The sequence below is a fragment of the Ambystoma mexicanum genome, chromosome 8, assembly GCF_040938575.1.
Source record: "Ambystoma mexicanum isolate Mex_15411 chromosome 8, UKY_AmexF1_1, whole genome shotgun sequence".
Lineage (NCBI taxonomy): Eukaryota > Metazoa > Chordata > Amphibia > Caudata > Ambystomatidae > Ambystoma > Ambystoma mexicanum.
The window spans coordinates 944,612,864-944,633,543 of NC_090929.1; the positions used below are offsets into that span (position 1 = coordinate 944,612,864).

At 43.2% G+C, this 20,680-nt stretch overlaps 1 protein-coding gene across 1 annotated transcript in view; it reads right to left on the minus strand.

Annotated features, from left to right (window-relative positions):
- Positions 1-304: 304 nt before the first annotated feature.
- LOC138472587 (tyrosine-protein kinase STYK1-like) overlaps positions 305-20,680 on the minus strand; it is a 567,235-nt gene continuing 546,859 nt past the window's right edge. Inside the window, exon 10 of the mRNA XM_069610834.1 lies at positions 305-608. Coding sequence (XP_069466935.1) covers positions 404-608 — 205 coding nt within the window. The 3' untranslated portion in view covers positions 305-403. The remainder of the gene's footprint in view (positions 609-20,680) is intronic.

Sequence of the window (20,680 nt, forward strand, 5' to 3'; positions counted from 1 at the left end):
AGTTCAAGAAAGCCGGGCAACCTAAAACAAATTACTATCCCAATGCTATTCAGATGGAAACTCCGTAAACGTGCCAGTCAGCAGGGTTTATTATGATTTTTAAGTGATTTGCTCACCTTCATAAAAAAAAAGAGCAGAAGGGCTGATATGCATGGAGGGTTATTTAGGATGTTTGGAACAAATGCTGGCGAAACAGCAGTCGACTAGTAAACAATTCTACTTCACAGATCCTCTCTTTTAAGTCCTATATCGCGAAGACATTTTCCTTCCCCATTGTTTCAAGAGAGATTAGAAAAATTGAATTTGTTGTCTTTTATTGAAAAAAAATCTTTTCTTCTTAGCACCAGAAGTGTCATTTTCTTTGCTGCTCGTGGGCCTTGTTCAGTTTGATCAATGAACTTTTTCAGACGGAGCAAACGTGTAATTTTGCATCTTGCGAGTTGAGACCCGCAATGATGGAATAGCGACTGAGGTCAAGCGTGTCTGTGGTGCTCAGCAGTTTTGTGTCATCAGCGTGGCCTTTGTAGGACTCCAGCTCATCGATCAGTGTGGCAAAGCTTGGCCTCTTTAGGGATCTCCACTGCCAGCACCTACTCATGATTTCGAACCTGTAGAAAAAGAAATAGACATATAGAACTTTCAGGAATGTATCTTTTAGCAAGGGGTCATGTGATTGTCAAGGGGGAGGATTTGTGAAGACATCAAATTCAGAAAATATGCTTTAAATAATACTGTCAAAAGCGTGTTGGAATTGACTGGAAGAGCGGCTTCCCACTACGAATTGGATGGAGTCTTCTCCGAGATATTATGTTGTGTGAAAAAGTGTCAGTCATAGCTGATTATGATTGATTGTGCATGGAGTTTTGTCTTCTGTGACTGCAGTCAAGTGCAGAGCCGTCGAAATGGTGTGGTCTGACCGGGCAAGGCCCACCCAAAATCTGAAAATGCCCACTCAGCAGGTGTGTGTGGGCATTTACAGATATGATAGGATAGGTTATTTATAACGCGCAAAATACCCAGAGGTTTCTAAGCGCGGACACGGGGATCAAACCTGTGTTGCTCTGTGTCATCTTGCTTCCAAGGTGAGCACGTTGCCTCTGAGCTATCCTCCTGAGACTAGATGTTAATGTCACTGCAGTGGACCCAACTACATTAGCTTCAGGACACACTTGTTAGACAATCCGTGCTACGCCTTTGCTCAGGTCAGCTTGTCACATGGATTCTGCTGAGATTGTTGTAGAGTCCCCAGTGCAAACGCTTACTCTTATAATAGGCCAGAAACCAAAGAGCAGCCATGTTTCCATGATGGGACAACTCTTCTATCCTGGGTAAAAAGGGAAGCGGTGTTAGTGTAGAGGTACAGTCAGTGTGGGAGTCAGAAATAATGTTCACTTATAGAGCAGAAGATCAACTTGAATGCGCACACGTTCATCTTGGAGAACCATCTGAGTTTCAAGCTCATGCTCGCGAATGGGAAAACGTGAGCAGGACCGTGAAGCATGTACCTCCAGCACACTCAGCTCCCTTCGTGCAAGTGTAAGAGACAAATTCAAGATGGTGGAGAGGCCATTTATCAAACTGAACAACATATGAGTGCACAAGCGTTGTCGGGCCAAGAACATGAAAGGAGAGTCTTGAAACAGTAAACCAATCATGGGACAGAAGGTGAAAGGAGGCCACCTGAATCCCTTTGATTCAGGGAGGTGGGGTTAGGCAATTACTTAAGGAATGGGTTCTGCCAGAAGGATGTGATTGTTTGGAGTGAGTGGAAGCACAGTGTAGGAGGCTGGTGGAAGAAAAGAAAGGATGAACAGTGGAGCTGGAGAGTAGGAGGCTGGTGGGAGAACATGGAGAGCTGGAGAACAGCTTGGAGCATGAAGGTCAGAAAGATGGTGGAAGAACTAAGTGGAGGATGAAGAAAAGAGGTCAGAAAGGAGGTGGGAAGAATAAGAGGATGTTGGAGAGAGCACATAAAAAGGAGGTGTTAAAGTAAGGTGGGAAAAGCTACCAGTGGAAGCATGAGAGTCAGAAGAAGAAAGAGCTTAAAGGTGGTGGAGGACAAAGAAAGTTAAGAGGAGCTAAACCATACAGAGTGGGGGAACGAGGAGGGTGGAAAGGGCTGGGTGTGGTAGGGACGTAAAGGGTAGAAGGAAGACTCAGAAGTCTGGAGGAAGTAAAGCAGAGTCCCTCTGGAGGTGTGAAAGAGGGAATTAGCTCAGGAAAGACCAAAGGAACGAAAGAGGAGAATCAGGCCTGCCATATGCCTGATAGAGCATTGAGGAGGAGCGGAGGAAGAAGTGTGTAGCACAGTGTCTGGACATCATTGGAGAGAAGGACCAGGAGACCAGTAAGGAGATGAGGAAAGGAGTGAGTGGTCCCCCTTAGGGATGAGGACATTGCAGAATGGTGAAGAGCTAAAGGAAAGCAGGCTGGTGGCAAAACAGGGAGGCCCCTAAAGAAAGGGAGAACTGAAACACCTTGCACACCCTTTTACCCATCTTAGGTGGCCAAGAGCAAGGTGGTAACTTTTGAGCCTTGCCTGAAGTCCTCAGCCATTCCTCTTGCTGCTTCTTAGGCACACCACCTAGACCTACCAAAGCCCTGTGCCCCAGTTGAAAGATCCTAAAATGCCTAAACAATCAGGGATAAAATAATCTGACAACAACCCAGAAAACCAAGAACTAAAAAATAAGTGAGGGACCAGTTAAAGCCACAGACTGTGAGCGACCAAGTTATACCTGGGACAGGACCCATGAGTGAACGATTGTTGTGCCAAAACAATGTGTTATTGCCCCAGAGACTTGTTAACTACAGTGTAAAGTCCCAGAGAAAGTATCTTGTATTTATGTTGTCTTATCTTTTGTATGTCCAGATGAACAGAAGAACTTTAGCGCACTCCTGAAGACTTTTCTGTTTCAGTTATTGGAACGTACGCAGAAGAGATCCAGTATTTGTATTGAAGAAGTGGGGGTTGGAGGCAGAATTTGTGTTGTATGAGAACCCTGTCAATGACCATCTTAAATTAAGATCTTGCTAAACAAAATACTTATAACCGGTGTATGTGTTGTTGATCACACTCTGCTTTATTACAGAGTCCAAACTCCTTGGTCATCTTTAGTAACAGACACTGAAGAATTACAAAGCATGCTTGTTACGGGTGTCAGAATTCCTAAAGCATCTTGAGAAAGAGGCATTAAAATGCATGCTGACTTGGGAGTCAACACTGTTAAAACTGTAAAAAATACAAATAAGTGACATCTGCACCCTGGCCAATAAAGGGCCAAAACTAATATAGTATTGGAAGTACGATAAATTGGACTTGACTCAGAAGTCAAACCATGGAACACAAACCTACCAAGAAAACGCGGACACTGACAGGCAGCAGAGTCCTAAAGTTTACCAAGCTCACATGGCAAGTTTATAGTCCCACTATAGACTCAGAGACAGGATTCCAACTGTGCAAAGCCTACAAGGACGCCATCTCAGCACAATTCCACCGCTTACACAGACAGACATGCATGTCATGATCCCTACGGGATGTTACGGAAGATTGTGCCTAGATCAACACTAGCTTTAAAGAAAGTCATTCATGTGGGAGGTAGGTTTGTGGACTAAGACTCTTGTCGAAACCTGGACATCCCCTACTTCAATGTTGGAAAGCACCCCTTCCCATCCAAAGTAAGGATATAGGGGGTCATTCCGAGTACGGCGGTAGGGGGTTAACGGCACCGGTAAGGAGGCCGGTGCCGTTAACCCCCTACCGCCGCATTCTGAGGTCCCTTAGTGGGTCCCACCAGGGCAGGCTGGTTTTACCAGCCGCTCTTAGCGGGACCCGCTAAGAGACCAGGGAGCGAATAACGGGCCCGCTATTTGCAGGCCCGTTATTAGCTCCTTCCCCATTCCCATTGAGCCCTATGGGGGCTCGAATGGGAATGGGGAATGGCATTCAGAATGGGGACTTACCGGGTCCGCCTAGGTCGGAATGTCCTGGTAAGTCCCCATTCTGACACCACGGACCCAGACACGGGTTTGGAGGCAGCCATGGTGCTAGTAGCTCGTAATGACCCCCATTATCTCTAAATCCGTGAACACTTCTGCTACCTTCACTCAAAGATCAAACAGAACCAGAAAGAGCACCCAGAGATTTTGAGTATACATATGTAACGATAGAGGTGGGGCTTATCCAGGTAAAAAATGAGCGCTTGGGATGAGGCAATTATATGAGCTATAAGATCCTGAAGTTGGCTGGATTGCTGCAGATTCTGGCTATTAGGCTATACCCCTGCCTAATTGGAATACATAAGTGTAAAATACAAGACAAAGTTGCGCTTATCCAAATTGGTATTGGTGTACTCACATAGAAATTCAGAATTCAATCACCAAATTTGAAATGAAAAGTAGTCTAAGATATTCTATCAAAATTACAGCACAAATTGGTTTTTATTTTCCTAAATGGTTACAGAGGGCCCTTGCCGACACGTGTTTCGACCTATACGGTCCTTGTCAAGGCAACCATGGGCTAAAGTCTTCTCAATGCTATCTAATGTCAAATACAATAGCCATCATAACATAATACCAGCACAAACCAAGTTACATTCCAATCACTAAAATATATGTACCAAATTGAATGACATCGAAAAAATATATAATGCAATAACATTGCAATATATAAAATGAAAATACTGTACAGGGATTGAGGGCATTAAAACAGACATCAAGAAAAGAAAAGAGGGAAAGAGAAACCAAAAACAGAAAATATATACATCAGTTGTGGTTAGTCACTATACTTAATGACTTAATATCTCAAGAAAAGAAAAGAGGGAAAGAGAAACCAAAAACAGAAAATATATACATCAGTTGTGGTTAGTCACTATACTTAATGACTTAATATCTCATGTCCCACAAATATCTTCTACGCAGCCTGTGCTTTAGTGCACCTTTTGCCTCAAATGAAGGTCTAATTATAGGCCCATTAGTACTGAAATGGACTACATCATCTCCACTCTTGCAGTGCTCAAGAGAGCAGCCACACACGTTTGAGTCAATCAAACCACAATGTGGAGAAATATTATTTTTTTCATGCACCTCCTATTCCCATATTGCCAATCTCCTTGGCATCACTTGAACCATAGTTAAAAAACCGTGCCCCATAACCATTGCACCCCTTATTTTGTTATCTTATTGTCACTGTGCTGGAAATCCATTGGCTTTATTATGATTGATTACTTTACCAGAGAGTTTTTAACTCACCCTATCACACCTATCCAGCTCCTCATTGGAGTGGTCAGCGTGTTGTCCTCAAAGCCTTCTAATTCACTAAACTGAAATAGAATAAATAATCAATCTACATATTATAATATCCAAAGTTCTTATGAACAAATTATATCAAGGGGGAAGGTACCCATAACTCAACAATTGTGGTAGCCAAGATCACCCCCCACCCCACTTGGCCAGCCTCAGCTTGCAGTAAATAAGGAGAGGAGACACAGGCTTATGGTAAAGCAAGCTTCATGTATTAGATGTTAATGTTAATGTTAAAGGACATTTGTACCGCGCACTATCACCACCGTAGTGGTCCCTTGGCGCTCTGGCGGCTCTGAAAAGGGAGAGTGGGGTTGAGTTAGTGGGAGGAAGCAGGAAAAATGCAAGAGAGCCGTGATGTGCTGTTGGCGGCCTGAGCCCGGTGGGTCCGTTGGCTGGGCCTGGGGTGTTTGCGGCCGGTAGTCGTCGTGTACTGTTGTGCAAGGTTATGTGTGTTTTTGTTTTGTTGTTGCAATGTAGTGAAGTTTGTGCGGTTTGTTGTGCTGTAGGTTTTGGTTGTGTTTGGTTTGGAGTTTGAGAGGTGTATGCAGAAAGGGAAGTTGTTAGTAGGGTTGGTTAGTTTGCATCTCTATCCTGAATTGAAGCACTCGGCTTGCGTAGTCTCCCCTTATGCGGCTCTGTCCTGATCTGGGTCTGACTGGCCTACAGGTTCCTTACTCCTCTGGCCCCCATGCTCTCTCATGGCTCCCCTTATCCACCATTTAGACTCTAGTGGCCAGTGCATCTGCTAATGACAACCTCTCAGGTAGTGGGGGGATTGTCAATGTCTCGATAATTCCACACCAACGTGGTACCTGGCAGTAATTAAATTACGGGGCGGGTGAAAGAGTTGGTGGGATTGTCTGGCTTAGTTGACTCAGTCTCCGTGTGTGCCACCTGTGTTCCTGTCTATCCGATGTCACCCGTCCAGCTGCCGTGGGCTTCACTCTCCCCGGTCAGGGATGTCCGTGTCTTTTCGGTTTAGTTATCCTTTTTAGCAAATACACAGCATACAGAGGGATCAACAGGGAACACAGCATGCAAGTGTTCTGGCAGTTTGGCACACAGGGCTTTCTCTAGCGCCCCCAACCTAGAGTGCGGGTTTATACAGCATGTCATAGGTAAACACGAATATATTTCAGTATTTTCACAATGAGGGATTACTTGGCACGATACAGCTGATCTTTGGCAAGAACTGTTGACATCTCACTTGTGACCTTGTGATGCAGCCTTGCAAGGACATTGGCCCTCATTACAAGTGTGCCGGTCCGGAAACAATGGTGCCTGTAAGCTTACCGGCACCGTGGTTTCTCGACCAGCAAACTACAAGTCTGCGGGCGGGTGCCGTACCGCCAGCCAGGGTCAGACCTGGTGGGCGGAACAGCAACCGCCGGCAGACTTTCATGGAAGCACCGGCAGCGTTATTAACGGTGCTGGTGCTTCTGTGGTCCCCACTCCCATAGGGTCCTATTGGACTTTATAGGAATGGAGATCAACATTTTACCGGCGCCTGACTTACCCGATCGCCAGCGCTGTAATGCCCCAGTGTTTCTGGCAAGTCAGGCTGCGGTAAATCATTACAGGTCCGGCGGCTACCTGCTGGTTTTACCGGCACGGTTTCCGCCAGACCAGTACTGAGGGCCACTGTGTTGTATTGTGAAAAAGCAGCATTAGCAGAAACCCCTTCTGTTATCTCCCGTATATATGGGGATAATGCTATACTTGTAGAGAATTAGTTGAAGGGAAAGTCTGAAGTGTCTTCTGCCCTTGGAGGGGTTTCGGTCTGTCCTGGGTACTGCGTGTAGAGCAGACAGAGGGAGGTGGCATGGAGGGTCTGAGGTCTAACTGTATGGGAGAGCCAAATGTAGCATACCATAGCATAGCATAGCATAGCATTGCATAACGTAGCATTTATTTATTTATTGTTCATTTATAATGCACTTAACATCAGCGAGTGGCTTCTAAGCGCGGGATTGGGATTCAAACCTGTGTTATGCTGCGTTGTCTTGCTTTCAAGACAAACCCGTTGTCCCTGAGCTATCCTTCCTCTCCATAAAAAGAATCCTATATAACATAGCATTATAATAATACTACCCAACATAGCCTAATAAGAATCCTGCCACATCAGTTTCACAGTCCTCTAGTCTCCACTTCCAGTCCTGTGGGTCTTGTATGGATCACCCTATCCGCGTCTGGCTTCCGCATGTTTTCGTCATTTTGTGACCGATACAAATAATAGCATACACTATATATTAAGAACAACAGTTTATAATGTCTTGGATCTTAACTTGCATCCCTCCATTACATGTAAAAATGTCAGTATCTTTATGTGCATACCTGCACATACTGCACATTCTACAATTATGAAAGCCCTTGTGTGTAGGCTTCTACCAATCACTGCTACCTTCCACTGCATTAGGTCTTAGAAATGATGGGCACACCAGCTTATTTTTAATAGTCGGTGCCCGAGTTTATATGAACCTGGGTTTATCTTCAATATATTCATTTGAGTCTGGATCTAGCATTAATATTTGCTGTTTAAAAAAAATCATTTTGTTTAACATATTGGCGTCCTTGGAAAATGTATTTATAAAATTAACACACGTTATTGGTGTAGTTAGTTAAACAGCCTCATCACAAGTTTGTCTGTAACCCTTAAATGTGGCAGTAATGCTATTATCGCCGCATTTAAGGGTCCGCCAAATCACAAGGTTTGGCTGCATTTACCCCCAGCTCTTAGCTGGGGGTGAAAGCGCCAGGAACATTCTAATTTTTGGGCACAATTAGTGCTGTGCTATTAGTGCACAGCATTGGGTCCAATGGAATCAAAGGGGAATGGGCAATTACCATTACCACCAAACCTGTGATCCGGCGCTAATAGCGCCGGAGGGTTTGTCGGTAACGCTAGTAACCCGGGCGGTATCCCGCCAGTAATACCGCCGGGATACAGGCTGAATCGTGATGAGGCCCAAAGTCTTTTGGTGGAATCACCATATTCTTCCTTTACTTTGTCTTATCTTGTCCTGTGCTTGTGATAAACACTCCTGTGAGTAACCGCTTGCCTAGAATCTCATAGTGTGTAGCTCCTTTTCTTTCTCATAAATGCTATTGTCAGTACAGTTCCACTAAAAGGAGACGGGGCTTTATCGATAGCCACACAGTTCTATGCACTAGGCTGGACTCAAATATTGTGTTTTAGGTAAATATTCTATAGGAAGTATAGTTTGAATTGCAGGTGAGTATGCAAGGCTTAACATAAGACCTAGGCACTGTAAACAGGCCTCAGAGCTTGCTTTCACTAGAAATGAATTAGTGTTTTATTGATATGCCTAGCAGCCGCAGAGGCTGGAAGCAAATTGTAAACTACACCTTCCCAGGATTATACGGTAAGAAATGAGAAGCCTTTGATACTTTTCAGGTTAGGAAGCAAAGCTCATGGGTGTGGGGGGAAGGTAGTAACTGCACAATCATTTTATAATTCGGCATATTAGTTTACGATACACATCTACTGACAGTTCCAAAAAGCCCTGTGGCGGTTTCAAAATGCCCCTTGCACATGTGAGCCTGGGAAGAGGTTGGAAGAGTCTCTAAGATGCAACATTAAAGCAGTAACTTGTCAATGATTCAAGGCTCTTTCAGTGTCATGATTAGTTGTATTCTCATGAGAATTGGATGGGATGGCCGGTGGCAGATGAATAAAGATCTGCTGGTCATCTCAAATGTCTCAATGTTTTGGCACTATGATGTGGGCATTGGGGGTTGAACTGTGATGTCACAGAGGTGGTCAAGGGCCGTGTGGTAAGATTTGTAGGACCCAATAATTTTTTTATATTGTATGTCCCGCTATAGGGGAATTACGTAGCTCTACCAATTAGCTTCCCTTAGAGGATTGACCTAATATTGCAATGTGACTTGATGCTAATAAGCTTTGTACGATTATAAAAGTTTTCATTTTGGGGGTGAACTTTCAACAAAGCTTTTCATGCAGTTCTGTTCCGCATTCTGTTTTAATTTTGCTTTCCCAGCTCAATCTGGGCCCAGAAAAAATAGCGTTAGTTCTTGCCTGGTGCACATTCCTTTTTTAGACTACTTTTGAAATTTCAAATGGTGAGTTTTGTGGCAGCCCACAGAACATTTCTGGTGGCCAGTAGGGTGAACTGAGCTTTCCCAACCAGACGTGGGGATTCAAACCGTGCTCCTGGAGGAATGCTGTACAACGTTTGCAGGCCAGTCCTAAGAGATCAACACTGAGGAGGCCTTGCAGACGGCGAGTTTGCAAAGGTCTGCCGGGTCTCAACACTCCCTGCTCTCGGAAGGGTGAACTGGCCTTTAAAGGAAGACTCTGGGGTCAAGAAGACTCAAGAATCTCCAAAGAAGGATACATGAGTATACTCGTGCATGAACGTGCAGGGAGGGGGGAGGGCTTATTTTTATGGTGTATAGGACATATCCTCAATTGGTGATTGGCCGTAGTAGTTGTAGATTTTAGGTCCACTTACCCAATAGGGCGTGAGTGGGTGGTGGTACATCTGCGTTAAAGCAGAGGGTCGTATAGTAAGTGGCGGAACTTGCATCATTTTTATTTTTTACGAAGTTGAACAGTATTGAAGATCGTGAAGAAAAAGAGAAAAGTCATATGCATTGGTGTTTTGTCGAAACAGTAGTAGTTTATTGTGATTAGGTGTGGTTAGGGTGTTGTTTTTTTTTATTGTGGCTGTGGAAATTGCGGAGGGGCCGGAGCCAAACTAACATGTAAATATAGAATGAGCTGTGTAGCACGTGCACGGGATGCAGTTGAAAGATGGGAGGGGCAACCGAACCTTAGGCACATTAACGTAGGGCATATTTGTTAAGGTGGCAGGCCTGCACACAAGGCCATTTGTGTACTAACTAAAACTAACAAGACAGGTCTGTGGAGAGGCCCATTGTGTGTGAGTGGTGTGAAAGGGCAGGGCCATGAGCAGAAGGCCTGTGTGAACAAAATAGGGTGAACGAATAAGACGGTAAGTATAAGAGTGAGTGAGCAAATGTGAGTAAGGAAGGGGCCAACGTTTTTTTGGAGCTATAAGTAAAGGGGCCAGAACTAGAAAGGGGGAAAAGAGTATTATACAAATTAGGGAAAGGTGGCAATAATTTCATCTTATCTTATGAACGCACCCCTCAATCAAACGTGCAAAACATTGCCCCAGTATTGCGATAAAATATTAAAATACCACGTTCAGTGGGTAGGGGACACAGTGGGAAAGTGTTATCAGGAATGTCCCGCAGAGGGAACTTATCAAAAGGATATAATCAACAGTATGTACTCATATTTGTCGGCAACATACAAAGGTGTGAAGCTTAAAAAGAGACAGGATATTTTAGGTCTCTGGAAACTGTACAAAGAAACTAAAGCAGAGAAAAAGAAGGGAGAAGAAAAGTGCTCCACTACATCCCTATGCATTATATCCATTGTTAAAACCAGCTGCAGAATATACAAATCCTAGGTGAGCATCCACAGACAGGGAGAAAAGAAAGAAAAACAAGGAACAGTCAGAACCCCATTCTGGGGATGAGGAAGAGAAAGGGAAAAGGAAATACTTGGCATACATTAAGAAAAACACACAACAGCTATTGGACTCAATGTTTAGAGAAGCAGAAAACGTAATGGCGAGGGAAATAGAGAAAAAAGGGAAGGAACAGGGAAAGAGGGAGGACCAGCTGGGATGGACAGCTGGACGCATACATATCAAAATTGATGACTGTGGACAGAACATGGAAGACTAACCAGATACGACAGAGGGTGAACATACTGCATCAGATTGGGAAGATAGCAGTGACAATAACAGCAGTGACAATAACAGCAGGGATGACGAATCGACACATACAATTTAACAAGTGTGTGTAGAGGAAGGAAGAGAAAAGAAGGGAAGGATGAAGAAAGGAAGGAACACACAGGGAATTGGCAAATAGGCAATCATGACAGTAGTAATAAGACCACGACGGGGGGCTAAGCATGAAGCACAAACCCAGTTGCCCCTTCTACAGAAGGCAAAAGGGGGAAGTACATTACATTCCCTGGCAGAGAATGAATAGGGATCATTTGGTCTACAGTTTACCGTCACTAATGGCAGGGGTCAGCAAGTGGATATATGTCTTTGAGAAGGAGACAGCAGGGATCCCATTGGCTATAGGGGACATTAAGTGTTTATTGGCAGTATTGGTGGGGGAACAAAGTGACAAGATTTGTCAGCAAGCAGGATATGCTTGGGTAAAGTTAAGTACTAACATACATGACGCAGCACCTGTTAATAATTATCGAGCACACATGTTGGAGGCTCTGCGAGAGCTGTATCGAGATATATCAGATATAGAATAAATATTAGTGTCTAAAATGAAGCCAGATGAGGACCCTGCAGAATACATACGTTCAATCCAAGAAAAGTGGACACAAGAGAAAAAGCAATCCTGGGATGATAAAATACCTCTATTCTATCACATTCTGGTGAGGGGGATCCTCAAAGATGTACAAGCTTTCCTAGAAAAGGTTGTCGGAATCGAAGCAAAGGGATGGCCCGAGATACAGGCGACTATTGTACATTATTGTAAGAAAAATCAGGAAAAAGACAAGGAGGCAGTAGACAATGCGGTAAAAGCAGAAAACAACTTCTGCAGAAAACATTTGCCAAAATAAGCATGGAAGGGGCAGTACTCATACGACCAATCAGCGTTCCAGCCGCCCAACAAGGGGGGCTTCCTGTGACAGTAGTAGCACAGCAAGGGGGAACCCTCAGTGGGGAATACAACAGATGCAACAGCAGCCCGGATTCATAAGTACACAACAGCCTGGGTTTGCACACGCAGGGGTAGTGAACAAGTACATGGGACAATATCAGATGGGAAGGGGTATTATCCAAGGGGAAGGGGATTCGGATATAAGGGTATGGAGCCCCAGTTTGTAGGACAGTATTTTGTCTGCGGAAATGTGGGTCACTTTGCCCAAACATGCCCACTTATTCCACAAACTGTATAGCAGCCACCGCAGCAATATATACAGACTTACACACAACCTCAGATGGCACAAATGGTACTGCAGCAACAAATGCAAGTGCAACTTATCCAGACACAGGTCGTGCCTACAAAGGGCAAAGACCGGCCCTAGGGAGAACAGAGTCACAGGGTAGAGTGAGAATACTACAGGCACCAGCGCAGACACTCGCAAAAGAAAAGGTAAAAATATTGGGGAAGACTGAGGTGCCTCATTAGACAGGGGTCACAGTGGTGGGTGGAAATCATTTACATCCGTTATCAATACGTTCTCCCAATAGGGGTGCCCACGGAAAGTACAAGTATGTCCTGTTTTAGCAGTAACTGAAGGCCCACAAAGAGGAAACCGAGATAGCAGTTCAAATAGGATGGAGATACCTTTGATTTCTAATAGATACTGGAGCTACTAGAGCCTCTATTAAGGAAGGGGAGTTCCCATTATTAAAGAAGAAATTGGACACACAAGGCGTTTTGGGGACCATCCAAGAGGTTCCTCTGACAAAAATTTACCACTGAAAATAGGTATGCAGCCTATCGTAGCACCATTATTGTATTCAAAAGACACACCCATTAACATATTAGGAAGAGATTTGTAAATAAATTGAATGCCACAATTTTGTTTTCAGAGAAAGGGATGGTGTGCACCACACCTGGAATGTACCCAGCCAGGGTGGCAGTGTTGATACAAGCATACTACACAAACAGAAAGCATACTTCACAAACAGACATCGAGAGGGATACCCACACACACACAAAGATGTTCTTGTATGGGATACAGATACTGCAAGGATGGGTCGTAGGGATACAAGGGAAGGTCTTTCGACTACCAAATGAATTCCTGTTCAGACCACAGTGCCCCTCAATCATCACACAAGACACACACACACACTGGTATACCTGGAGGAAGTAGTAGTAAGGAAGGACGTGGTTATATTGGTTGCTACATATGACAATAACATGAAGTGGTAATCAATGCTGTGCATTGATCACACACTAGCACTGACAGGAGTGACAGACACAGAATTGTTTGCTACACTAGATGGAGAGGAAGGGGGAGATAGTGTTCCAGCTGAGCATACCCGGTCCGGTACAAATAAAGAAAAGAGCAGTGCCCCAGATGACACAATTGGTGAAAAAAGAGACAAAATACACGCAGGAGGATTTGCAGAAAGTGCCAAAGCATTTATAGACTACAGGGCCCCATGATATGTGAATAATGAATGGGGCATGGGCAGTTCATGAATCTGTGGCCCAGAGTCCAGACACAATGCATGTGGATCAGGTTCTTTGGAAATGGATCACAGTTTCCACTGGCCTCAACGCCGGCCCTTTTCAGCTTAGCTATTGTGGTTTCCTTTGGCTTCAAAGGCTGCAAGTGTTTGCTTGAAGGATATGCACTTATCCAATCATCTCATATTAGTTGTTGGGCCTGCCAAAGGCTTCCTCCTTCAAACACAAAGCATGCTGGGGGCAGGGGACCATTTGCAGGAAGGGGTGTTGTGGCAGGGTTCAAATGCAGGAGGGGTGTTGTGCCAGAGTCTACTTCTGTTAGTGGGGGGATTACCCACAGCACATATCCCCTTTCATGAGTTTGGCTAATGCCTGCTCCACTCCAGCTGTCTATCCCTCTCTAAGTTGTAGTGTGGGGTGGCCATTGGTTGGGGGATTGGTGATGAGGATATTCCATCCCATATCTTTAATCTTGGGTTTCTGTTTCTCTTGAGAATCAGCGGCACGTCTCTTGCAAAGATGTTTATAAGGGACTGCTGTAAGCAGTGTGGGCTCTTTACGTTCTAAATAGTTTCTCTAAATTGTCTAGGACCAATGAGCTGCTGTTTCACTTTAGGATTGCCAGCCCTTCTCTTGCAAAGAAGTTAATTTGGGATAGGTGCGGACTGCTGCTTTTATGCTAAACAGTATGCACGATATGTGTTTTAAATGCCTCTTTCTAGATACAGAACATACAATTACTATATCAATACCTTAACAAAAATGGCTTTGGGCCGCCCATATGACGATCACATATTAGACATGTGACCTGTGCAAGACATGATGTATTTCTTGCACAGGGCTTTTCATATCCTCAGATGTTTAGGAGCAGCCCGTAGATGCACATCTTTTTAATTCCACTTCTTTTTTTCTTACATATTTTTTATTGAAGACAATACATTCCAAGAAATTACCAAAAGCAATCCATAAACAAGTTATTAGGATTCATGTACATGGTTGAGCTATACGTAATTATCTAATCACTGTGTATCTTATTACGTTTCTAATAATTGGAATTTAAAACACAAAGTAATATTTACCATATTGTAAATAGTTTCTTCCTAGTGTAGGAGACAAACGGGGCAGATGAAATTTAAAGGGAAAGAGAAAGAAAAAATAATAGGGCAGAGATAAGGGTGTGTCAGAGCCAAGAAAGTCTAACCTTACATCGAAGGTTATTCAACGGAAGAATAGTACGTTAGATGTATAATTCATTAAACGAGTCTCATACACGTTGATAGTAGTCTAACATTTGTTTCTTAGTATAGGATATCTTTTTCTTTAGCAGACAATACGCTTTAGCAGACAATATTGTCATGCTCTTAATTCAATCCATCTACCTCGGTTTCTGACTGCTTTTACATTTTATTTGTGCAAGTTTTTTCGCTTCAATTAATGCTTTCTATATCCAGTTCTTAATGTTGCCAGATAAGCTCAGATTGTTCGGTAATTTATCCAGTATACAAAACAGTGAGGACCATGGCAATGTAGACAGAAATATCATGTCCTTTCAATGGAGAACCTCCTCCCGAAATTGGTTAATTTTATCACAAGACCAAGACATATGCACATACGTTCCTAATTCTTTGTTACATGAGCAATATAAATCAGAGGACCAAAATAAATCAGAGGACCAAATTTTGGCTTTCTTCATCCTCCTTGCTGACCACTGTAAACCATGAACAATCCTCTGTTGTGTGTAACGTAAGTCCATATCTATTTTAAATTTCACAATATTTTAGCAGATCTTCATCCAGTTCTGTTCCAAAAATGTTTGACCTGTCTTGTCCATCCATATTTTTTTTTCTGGTCTTTTAATGTCAGAGACAGGATCACAAGGAAGCCATTCATAAATTATTGATTCTGAGAGCTCGTATTTCTGTAAACTAGTATATAATTAAGGAGGTTTATGAATACATACATAAGACGAGAGAAGATGGAGGCAATCACTCCAGATAATACATGGTATCTTCTTATTTCAGAGTTATGTAATTTGTATTTAAAACATAGAAAGCCAAAGTCCATTAGCAGTGTCCCAACTAAGATTTGATTAAGCTTCCAAATGCCAGTATTTTCCCACAATCGCCAAATTCAATTGTTTATTATTGAACGTAATGGCGGGATTCATCCATATGCATGACAGCTCAGATAGAAGATATTTTACAACTAGAATTTGGTTGTCATATATCTACTGTGACAGCACATGTCATACGGGAGGTGGTGTCGTCTTGATCCATAAGTACTTATCGGTTGATAAAAGACAATCCAAGGGAATAGGCAGTATTAAGTCTTTTTCAATAGTTACCCAGGCAGCTGCATTTTCCAAAGTTGTCCTAAATCAACAACGAAGACTGCAGAGGGAGAAAGATGTCATCTTTGATGTCCTGGGTGTTAGTGTTAGCAGTGCACAGTGGTGCGGGCAGTTATGGTTGCTTAGCCTACCATAACTGGCGAATTTCAGGGGTTTTTCGGTTTTACTTTGAACCATAATGTCACGTTTATAACGTTGTTTTTTGTGAATTTCACAGGTTTTTAGTAGTGCAACTTAACCATAACGTCCCCTTAACAAAGTTTTTCTTAGTGATTTTTATCGGTTTTTAGCAGGGCAACTTAACCATAACGTCCCTTTAACAAACTTTTTTTTACTGAATTTCACAGGTTTTTCAGTTGAGCAACTTAACCATACCGTCCCTTTTGCAAACATTTTTTGCTAAAGATCATCGGTTTATAGTAGTGGCCATAATGTAAAGTAACTTCTGACTTATTTACACACCTTGCAGAGAATATCACATGACAATATGCCGGTTTACAGCGGGTAATTTATCCCAGAATCCGTAAACACTTAATAGTAAGATATTTACCTCGTGGACAGTGTGCAAAGAGATTTTATATTGATGTAGGAATGTCCACCTGCAACATTTCCCTTCCACAACGCCAGCATGTATTGGTAGTCAGCCATTAACAATGTATTACACATTACATACTGTTACCAAAAGGTCTAGTTATCTGAAAATGACAGCAGCTAAGGCCATCCCTCCTCCCCAAGAAACAGCAGCACTGCTGTAATGAAGGAGCATGACAAACACTGCCCCAACCTTACACATAACAATCACACAATATTTTTGTGCCGTCCACCTACCCCCCATATTACTGTTTGATGCCACTTTCCTCATTTCCGTTTGCAAATGGCCTTAATAGCTGTCCTACCAAAAAAGAAAGCCACCCGTTAACAAAGTAAATGTTGCATTACGAACCACCTTTCACAGTGTAAGTGTAATAAAATTAAAAAATCGCATACACTCCATGTAGTTTATATTTCTCAGTATAGGACATAGACGCAATAAGATTTGGCAGTAATAGTATAGATTTGCAAAACAATAACGTGTGCTACTGAAAAATAGGATTTCTGGTTATAATCCTTTTTCAAGATGGCCACCATCGAAAGGGAAGGCGGTTGTTGCATACATGGTTCCTCTTCGCTTTCCATGGCAGCCTGCAAAAAGCAAAAGTACGTGCTGTGACGCAGAACCTGCACATAAACATACAGGGATTACAAAGTAAAATCCTTTTTCAAGATGCCCACCATCGAAAGGGAAGGCGGTTGTTGCATACATGGTTCCTCTTCGCTTTCCATGGCAGCCTGCAAAAAGCAAAAGTATGTGCCGTGACGCAGAACCTGTACATAAACATACAGCAACGTACAACATGGTACCTTACATTTTGAAATGATACACTGGATTTTAAAATAAAACGTTAACATTTTAGAATTTGTAAAGTAGTTTTATTTAACAAACAACTGTCAGAGACCATCGGACTAATCCCATTGTCTAGTAAATTGCGACAATGGTTCTAAGGGTGTCACTGAAAATGTTCATGGTGAGGCACACGTAGTTATTTTCCCATACACAAAATATGCGTTTCTGTTAAAGCACCCGCTTTGTTTGCACAGTTATTTTCAAGACGGCGCCATGACCTTTGTCCTACACGACCATAAATGATGTTATGTTACTCCTAATGGCTAGTTCAGCGTAGGGACAAAGGGGGCCTAGCCGGTCATCCCACGACAATGTGATGGACAGGCAGCCGGTCACAAGCAGTTGCATCTGGCGGTGAAAGAAGCTGTCACTCGGCATCTGGAAACCATGGCACGCACAGTACGGCAAGATGTAGCTAGGCGGAAAACGTAAGAGAGAATCTGTGTCAATACCCAACCTTTAGCAAAACATTCCAAAAAAGACACAAAGATTGTGGATAGTAGTACACAAATCGAAGTGGGCAAACATGACATTTTAAGGAAATATTATCGTTCACCATGGGTACATATAGAGACAGCCTATAAATGCTGCGAATCAGCACTCGCCGTAAGGTTTAAAAAAGGGCATCTACATAGTGAGATGGTAAATCAGTTATGAAGCCAAAATGAATGGACAAGCAAGAAAAAATTACATCTCTTGATTTTACACAAGACCAAAAGAACGTGCAAGCTGATCGACAAAACTATGTGGGCAAGCATAACATTTCAAAGAAGAAGTAATAACGGTCAACAAGGGTGACTCTAGTCATAGCTTGCAAACGCAGACAATCTGCACTCTCTGTTATTGGAGGAAAATTACAACTGCGCAAAAAGATAATACTTCAGTTATATTGTCACAATTTATGTTTTGGTAATATAAAATTAAAATGCGGGTCGGGGTACAGTCATCAAAATTAAACTTACATGATGTTTATAGCCTCCATTGTTTCTGGCCAAGTTGGACAGCAATGTGTTCGCACCAAAGAATCTTCGTGAACTGATATTTCATGTTCCTTACAAACGTTTTTAAAACATAACATTATCAAATCGTATTTTTTCCAAGCTTTCATTCCTTGCATAGATTTTGAAGTTTCCCTTTCGCTCAAGGTCAAAAAACAATTGACCTTAAGGATTGACTTGGATGCGTGGGCCTACTGAGCTCGCAACCAAAAAACCAGATCACCTGACCTTCACGCGGAAGACAAATACATGCTCACTTTGCAACAACATATGACAATCAAATCATGAGAATGCTACTCCCAAACACTTGCAGATCCGCTGTTTCCAGCAAACAGTGCAGGTGGCCGCCTGAGAATTCAAAACGTAGGACGCCAGTCTGACTTCAATATTGTTTGTTTGTTTTTTTGTTTATTTGATATAGCGCGAAACCAAACCCGCAGGTAGCCAGGCGCAAACATTACAAGGTGTCATGATCACAGGAAAAGGTTCCCTAATTGACTCTAAAAGGAAGTGGTCTTCCATGTATAATTCTTGGGCCACAAAAAAACAACTCGGAGCACTGGAGGGGAATTGATGTCACTTCCTGACTTTTACACATGGCCGTCTAGCTTATTCTGGGAGGTGAGCAGTGTTTGTCTAGTGGTCGTCATTCCGCTCCTATTTAAGCCCCTCCCCTCGAGAGTTCCCTGCTTCGCGTCATCATTGCCTTCAATTGACGCTTACCGCAGTTCCAGTCAGCTGTCCTGTCAACTTTCGTTTTTCGCTTCATTGGTTCAACGGTCCCATATTCTATCCCTTTTCGTATTTTCCTTCACCTCCCCAGCCTGTCCTTAGCACAAAATAACTTCAGTCATTTAGTTTTTTTTTCCGCACTGCTGCATTCTAATATGCACTCGTTCCTGTCAGCGGCATAAGTATTTATTGTTCCTGTCAGCGCTACACATTGCAAGTATCTGTTTTCTTTTTCTTTGCGAGCGGCTTGCTCTTGTGTTTATTGACTTTATTTATTGCAGAGTGATAAAGACATGCTCTTGTGAAGAGCGTTCAGTCAGCATTCGGTAAAACGAGTTCCCGCTCTCCGCTGACGAACTATCTCCTGTGACAGACATTGCCATGTTAGTGTTAAGTGCATTTGGCAGGCATTGCTACTGAGCGCGTGTCCCGCTCCTCGCTAGCTTTAGGCTTCTGAGGGAAAGACATTGCGGCGTTTATTTAGAAATGCATTTGGCAGGCATTGCTACCGAGCTTTTTTCCCGCTCTTCACCTGCTACAGTCTTTTGAGTGAAAAGGCATTGTTACTCCTTACAGTGAAGTGCGTTTGGGCTTGTATTTACACAAAGGTTTTCTACTCCACAGTTAAGGCATTTATTGAAAGGTTTTGCCCATTGTTGTTATTACGTGCAGCTGCACGTTGGTTTTTGTGCCAGTTCAGTTAATCCTGTTATACACACATACTTAGGAAGAAGAAGCTTTTGGGGTGTGAAACACATTTCTTCTGAGTGGGTTGTAACCTATTTTTTTCACTACATGCCCAGTGGGGCTCCACTAGCATAGTAGGAATTTCCCCTTCTGTCACTTTTGCTCCCTTTCCACACCACTGTATTCATCTGGATGTCCCTCTGCAGAACTAGAGCCCCTGCACAGATGCAGGATGGATAGCTCGCTTCAAAAATAACCTAGGTAAGAATTTTAAGGAGAATTCTCTTTGAATCAAAGATTTTGAGCACTTTACACACACGAAGGAATCTTTGGTGTTTTATGCAGGGACCCCTTGCTAGCAAGGTAGAAGGGAAGAATTGTGCCCAGCAGTTTCCACTCCAGTGTCCCAGACTTGTGCCCAGCAGTTTCCCACTACGGTGTTCCCGCAGAGTTCAGGTAAGCGTTACAGAACGCGAAGCCGTACTGAAACATACTCTGCCTGGACATCATGGGAACTCCAGAGGTGGATCAGTTGGTCCAATTGTTGGGGGAATTGAGAGCTGAGGTTCATGCAGCTCGTTCAGAAACCAACGCTCTGAGGAGGGAGTTAGTGGTAAACAGGGATAGGACCGAAGAATTGGCCCGCCAACTATTGCAGTCTCAAGCTGGACAGGTTCCCTTGCCTCAGGGTAATCCACAAGTTCCAGCCCCATCTGCATCAGCTGTTCCAGTTAAAATGGTTGTACCAGGAAATATTCCCTTAGCTCCCCCGGAGCGTTTCAATGGAGACCCAAAGAAGTTTGCAGTGTTTTTAAACCAATGTAGACTACATTTTCTATGTAGACCAGGAGTTTTTCCCACGGACCAGTCTAAGGTGGCATTTGTGTTGTCATATCTTGGTGGATATGCAGC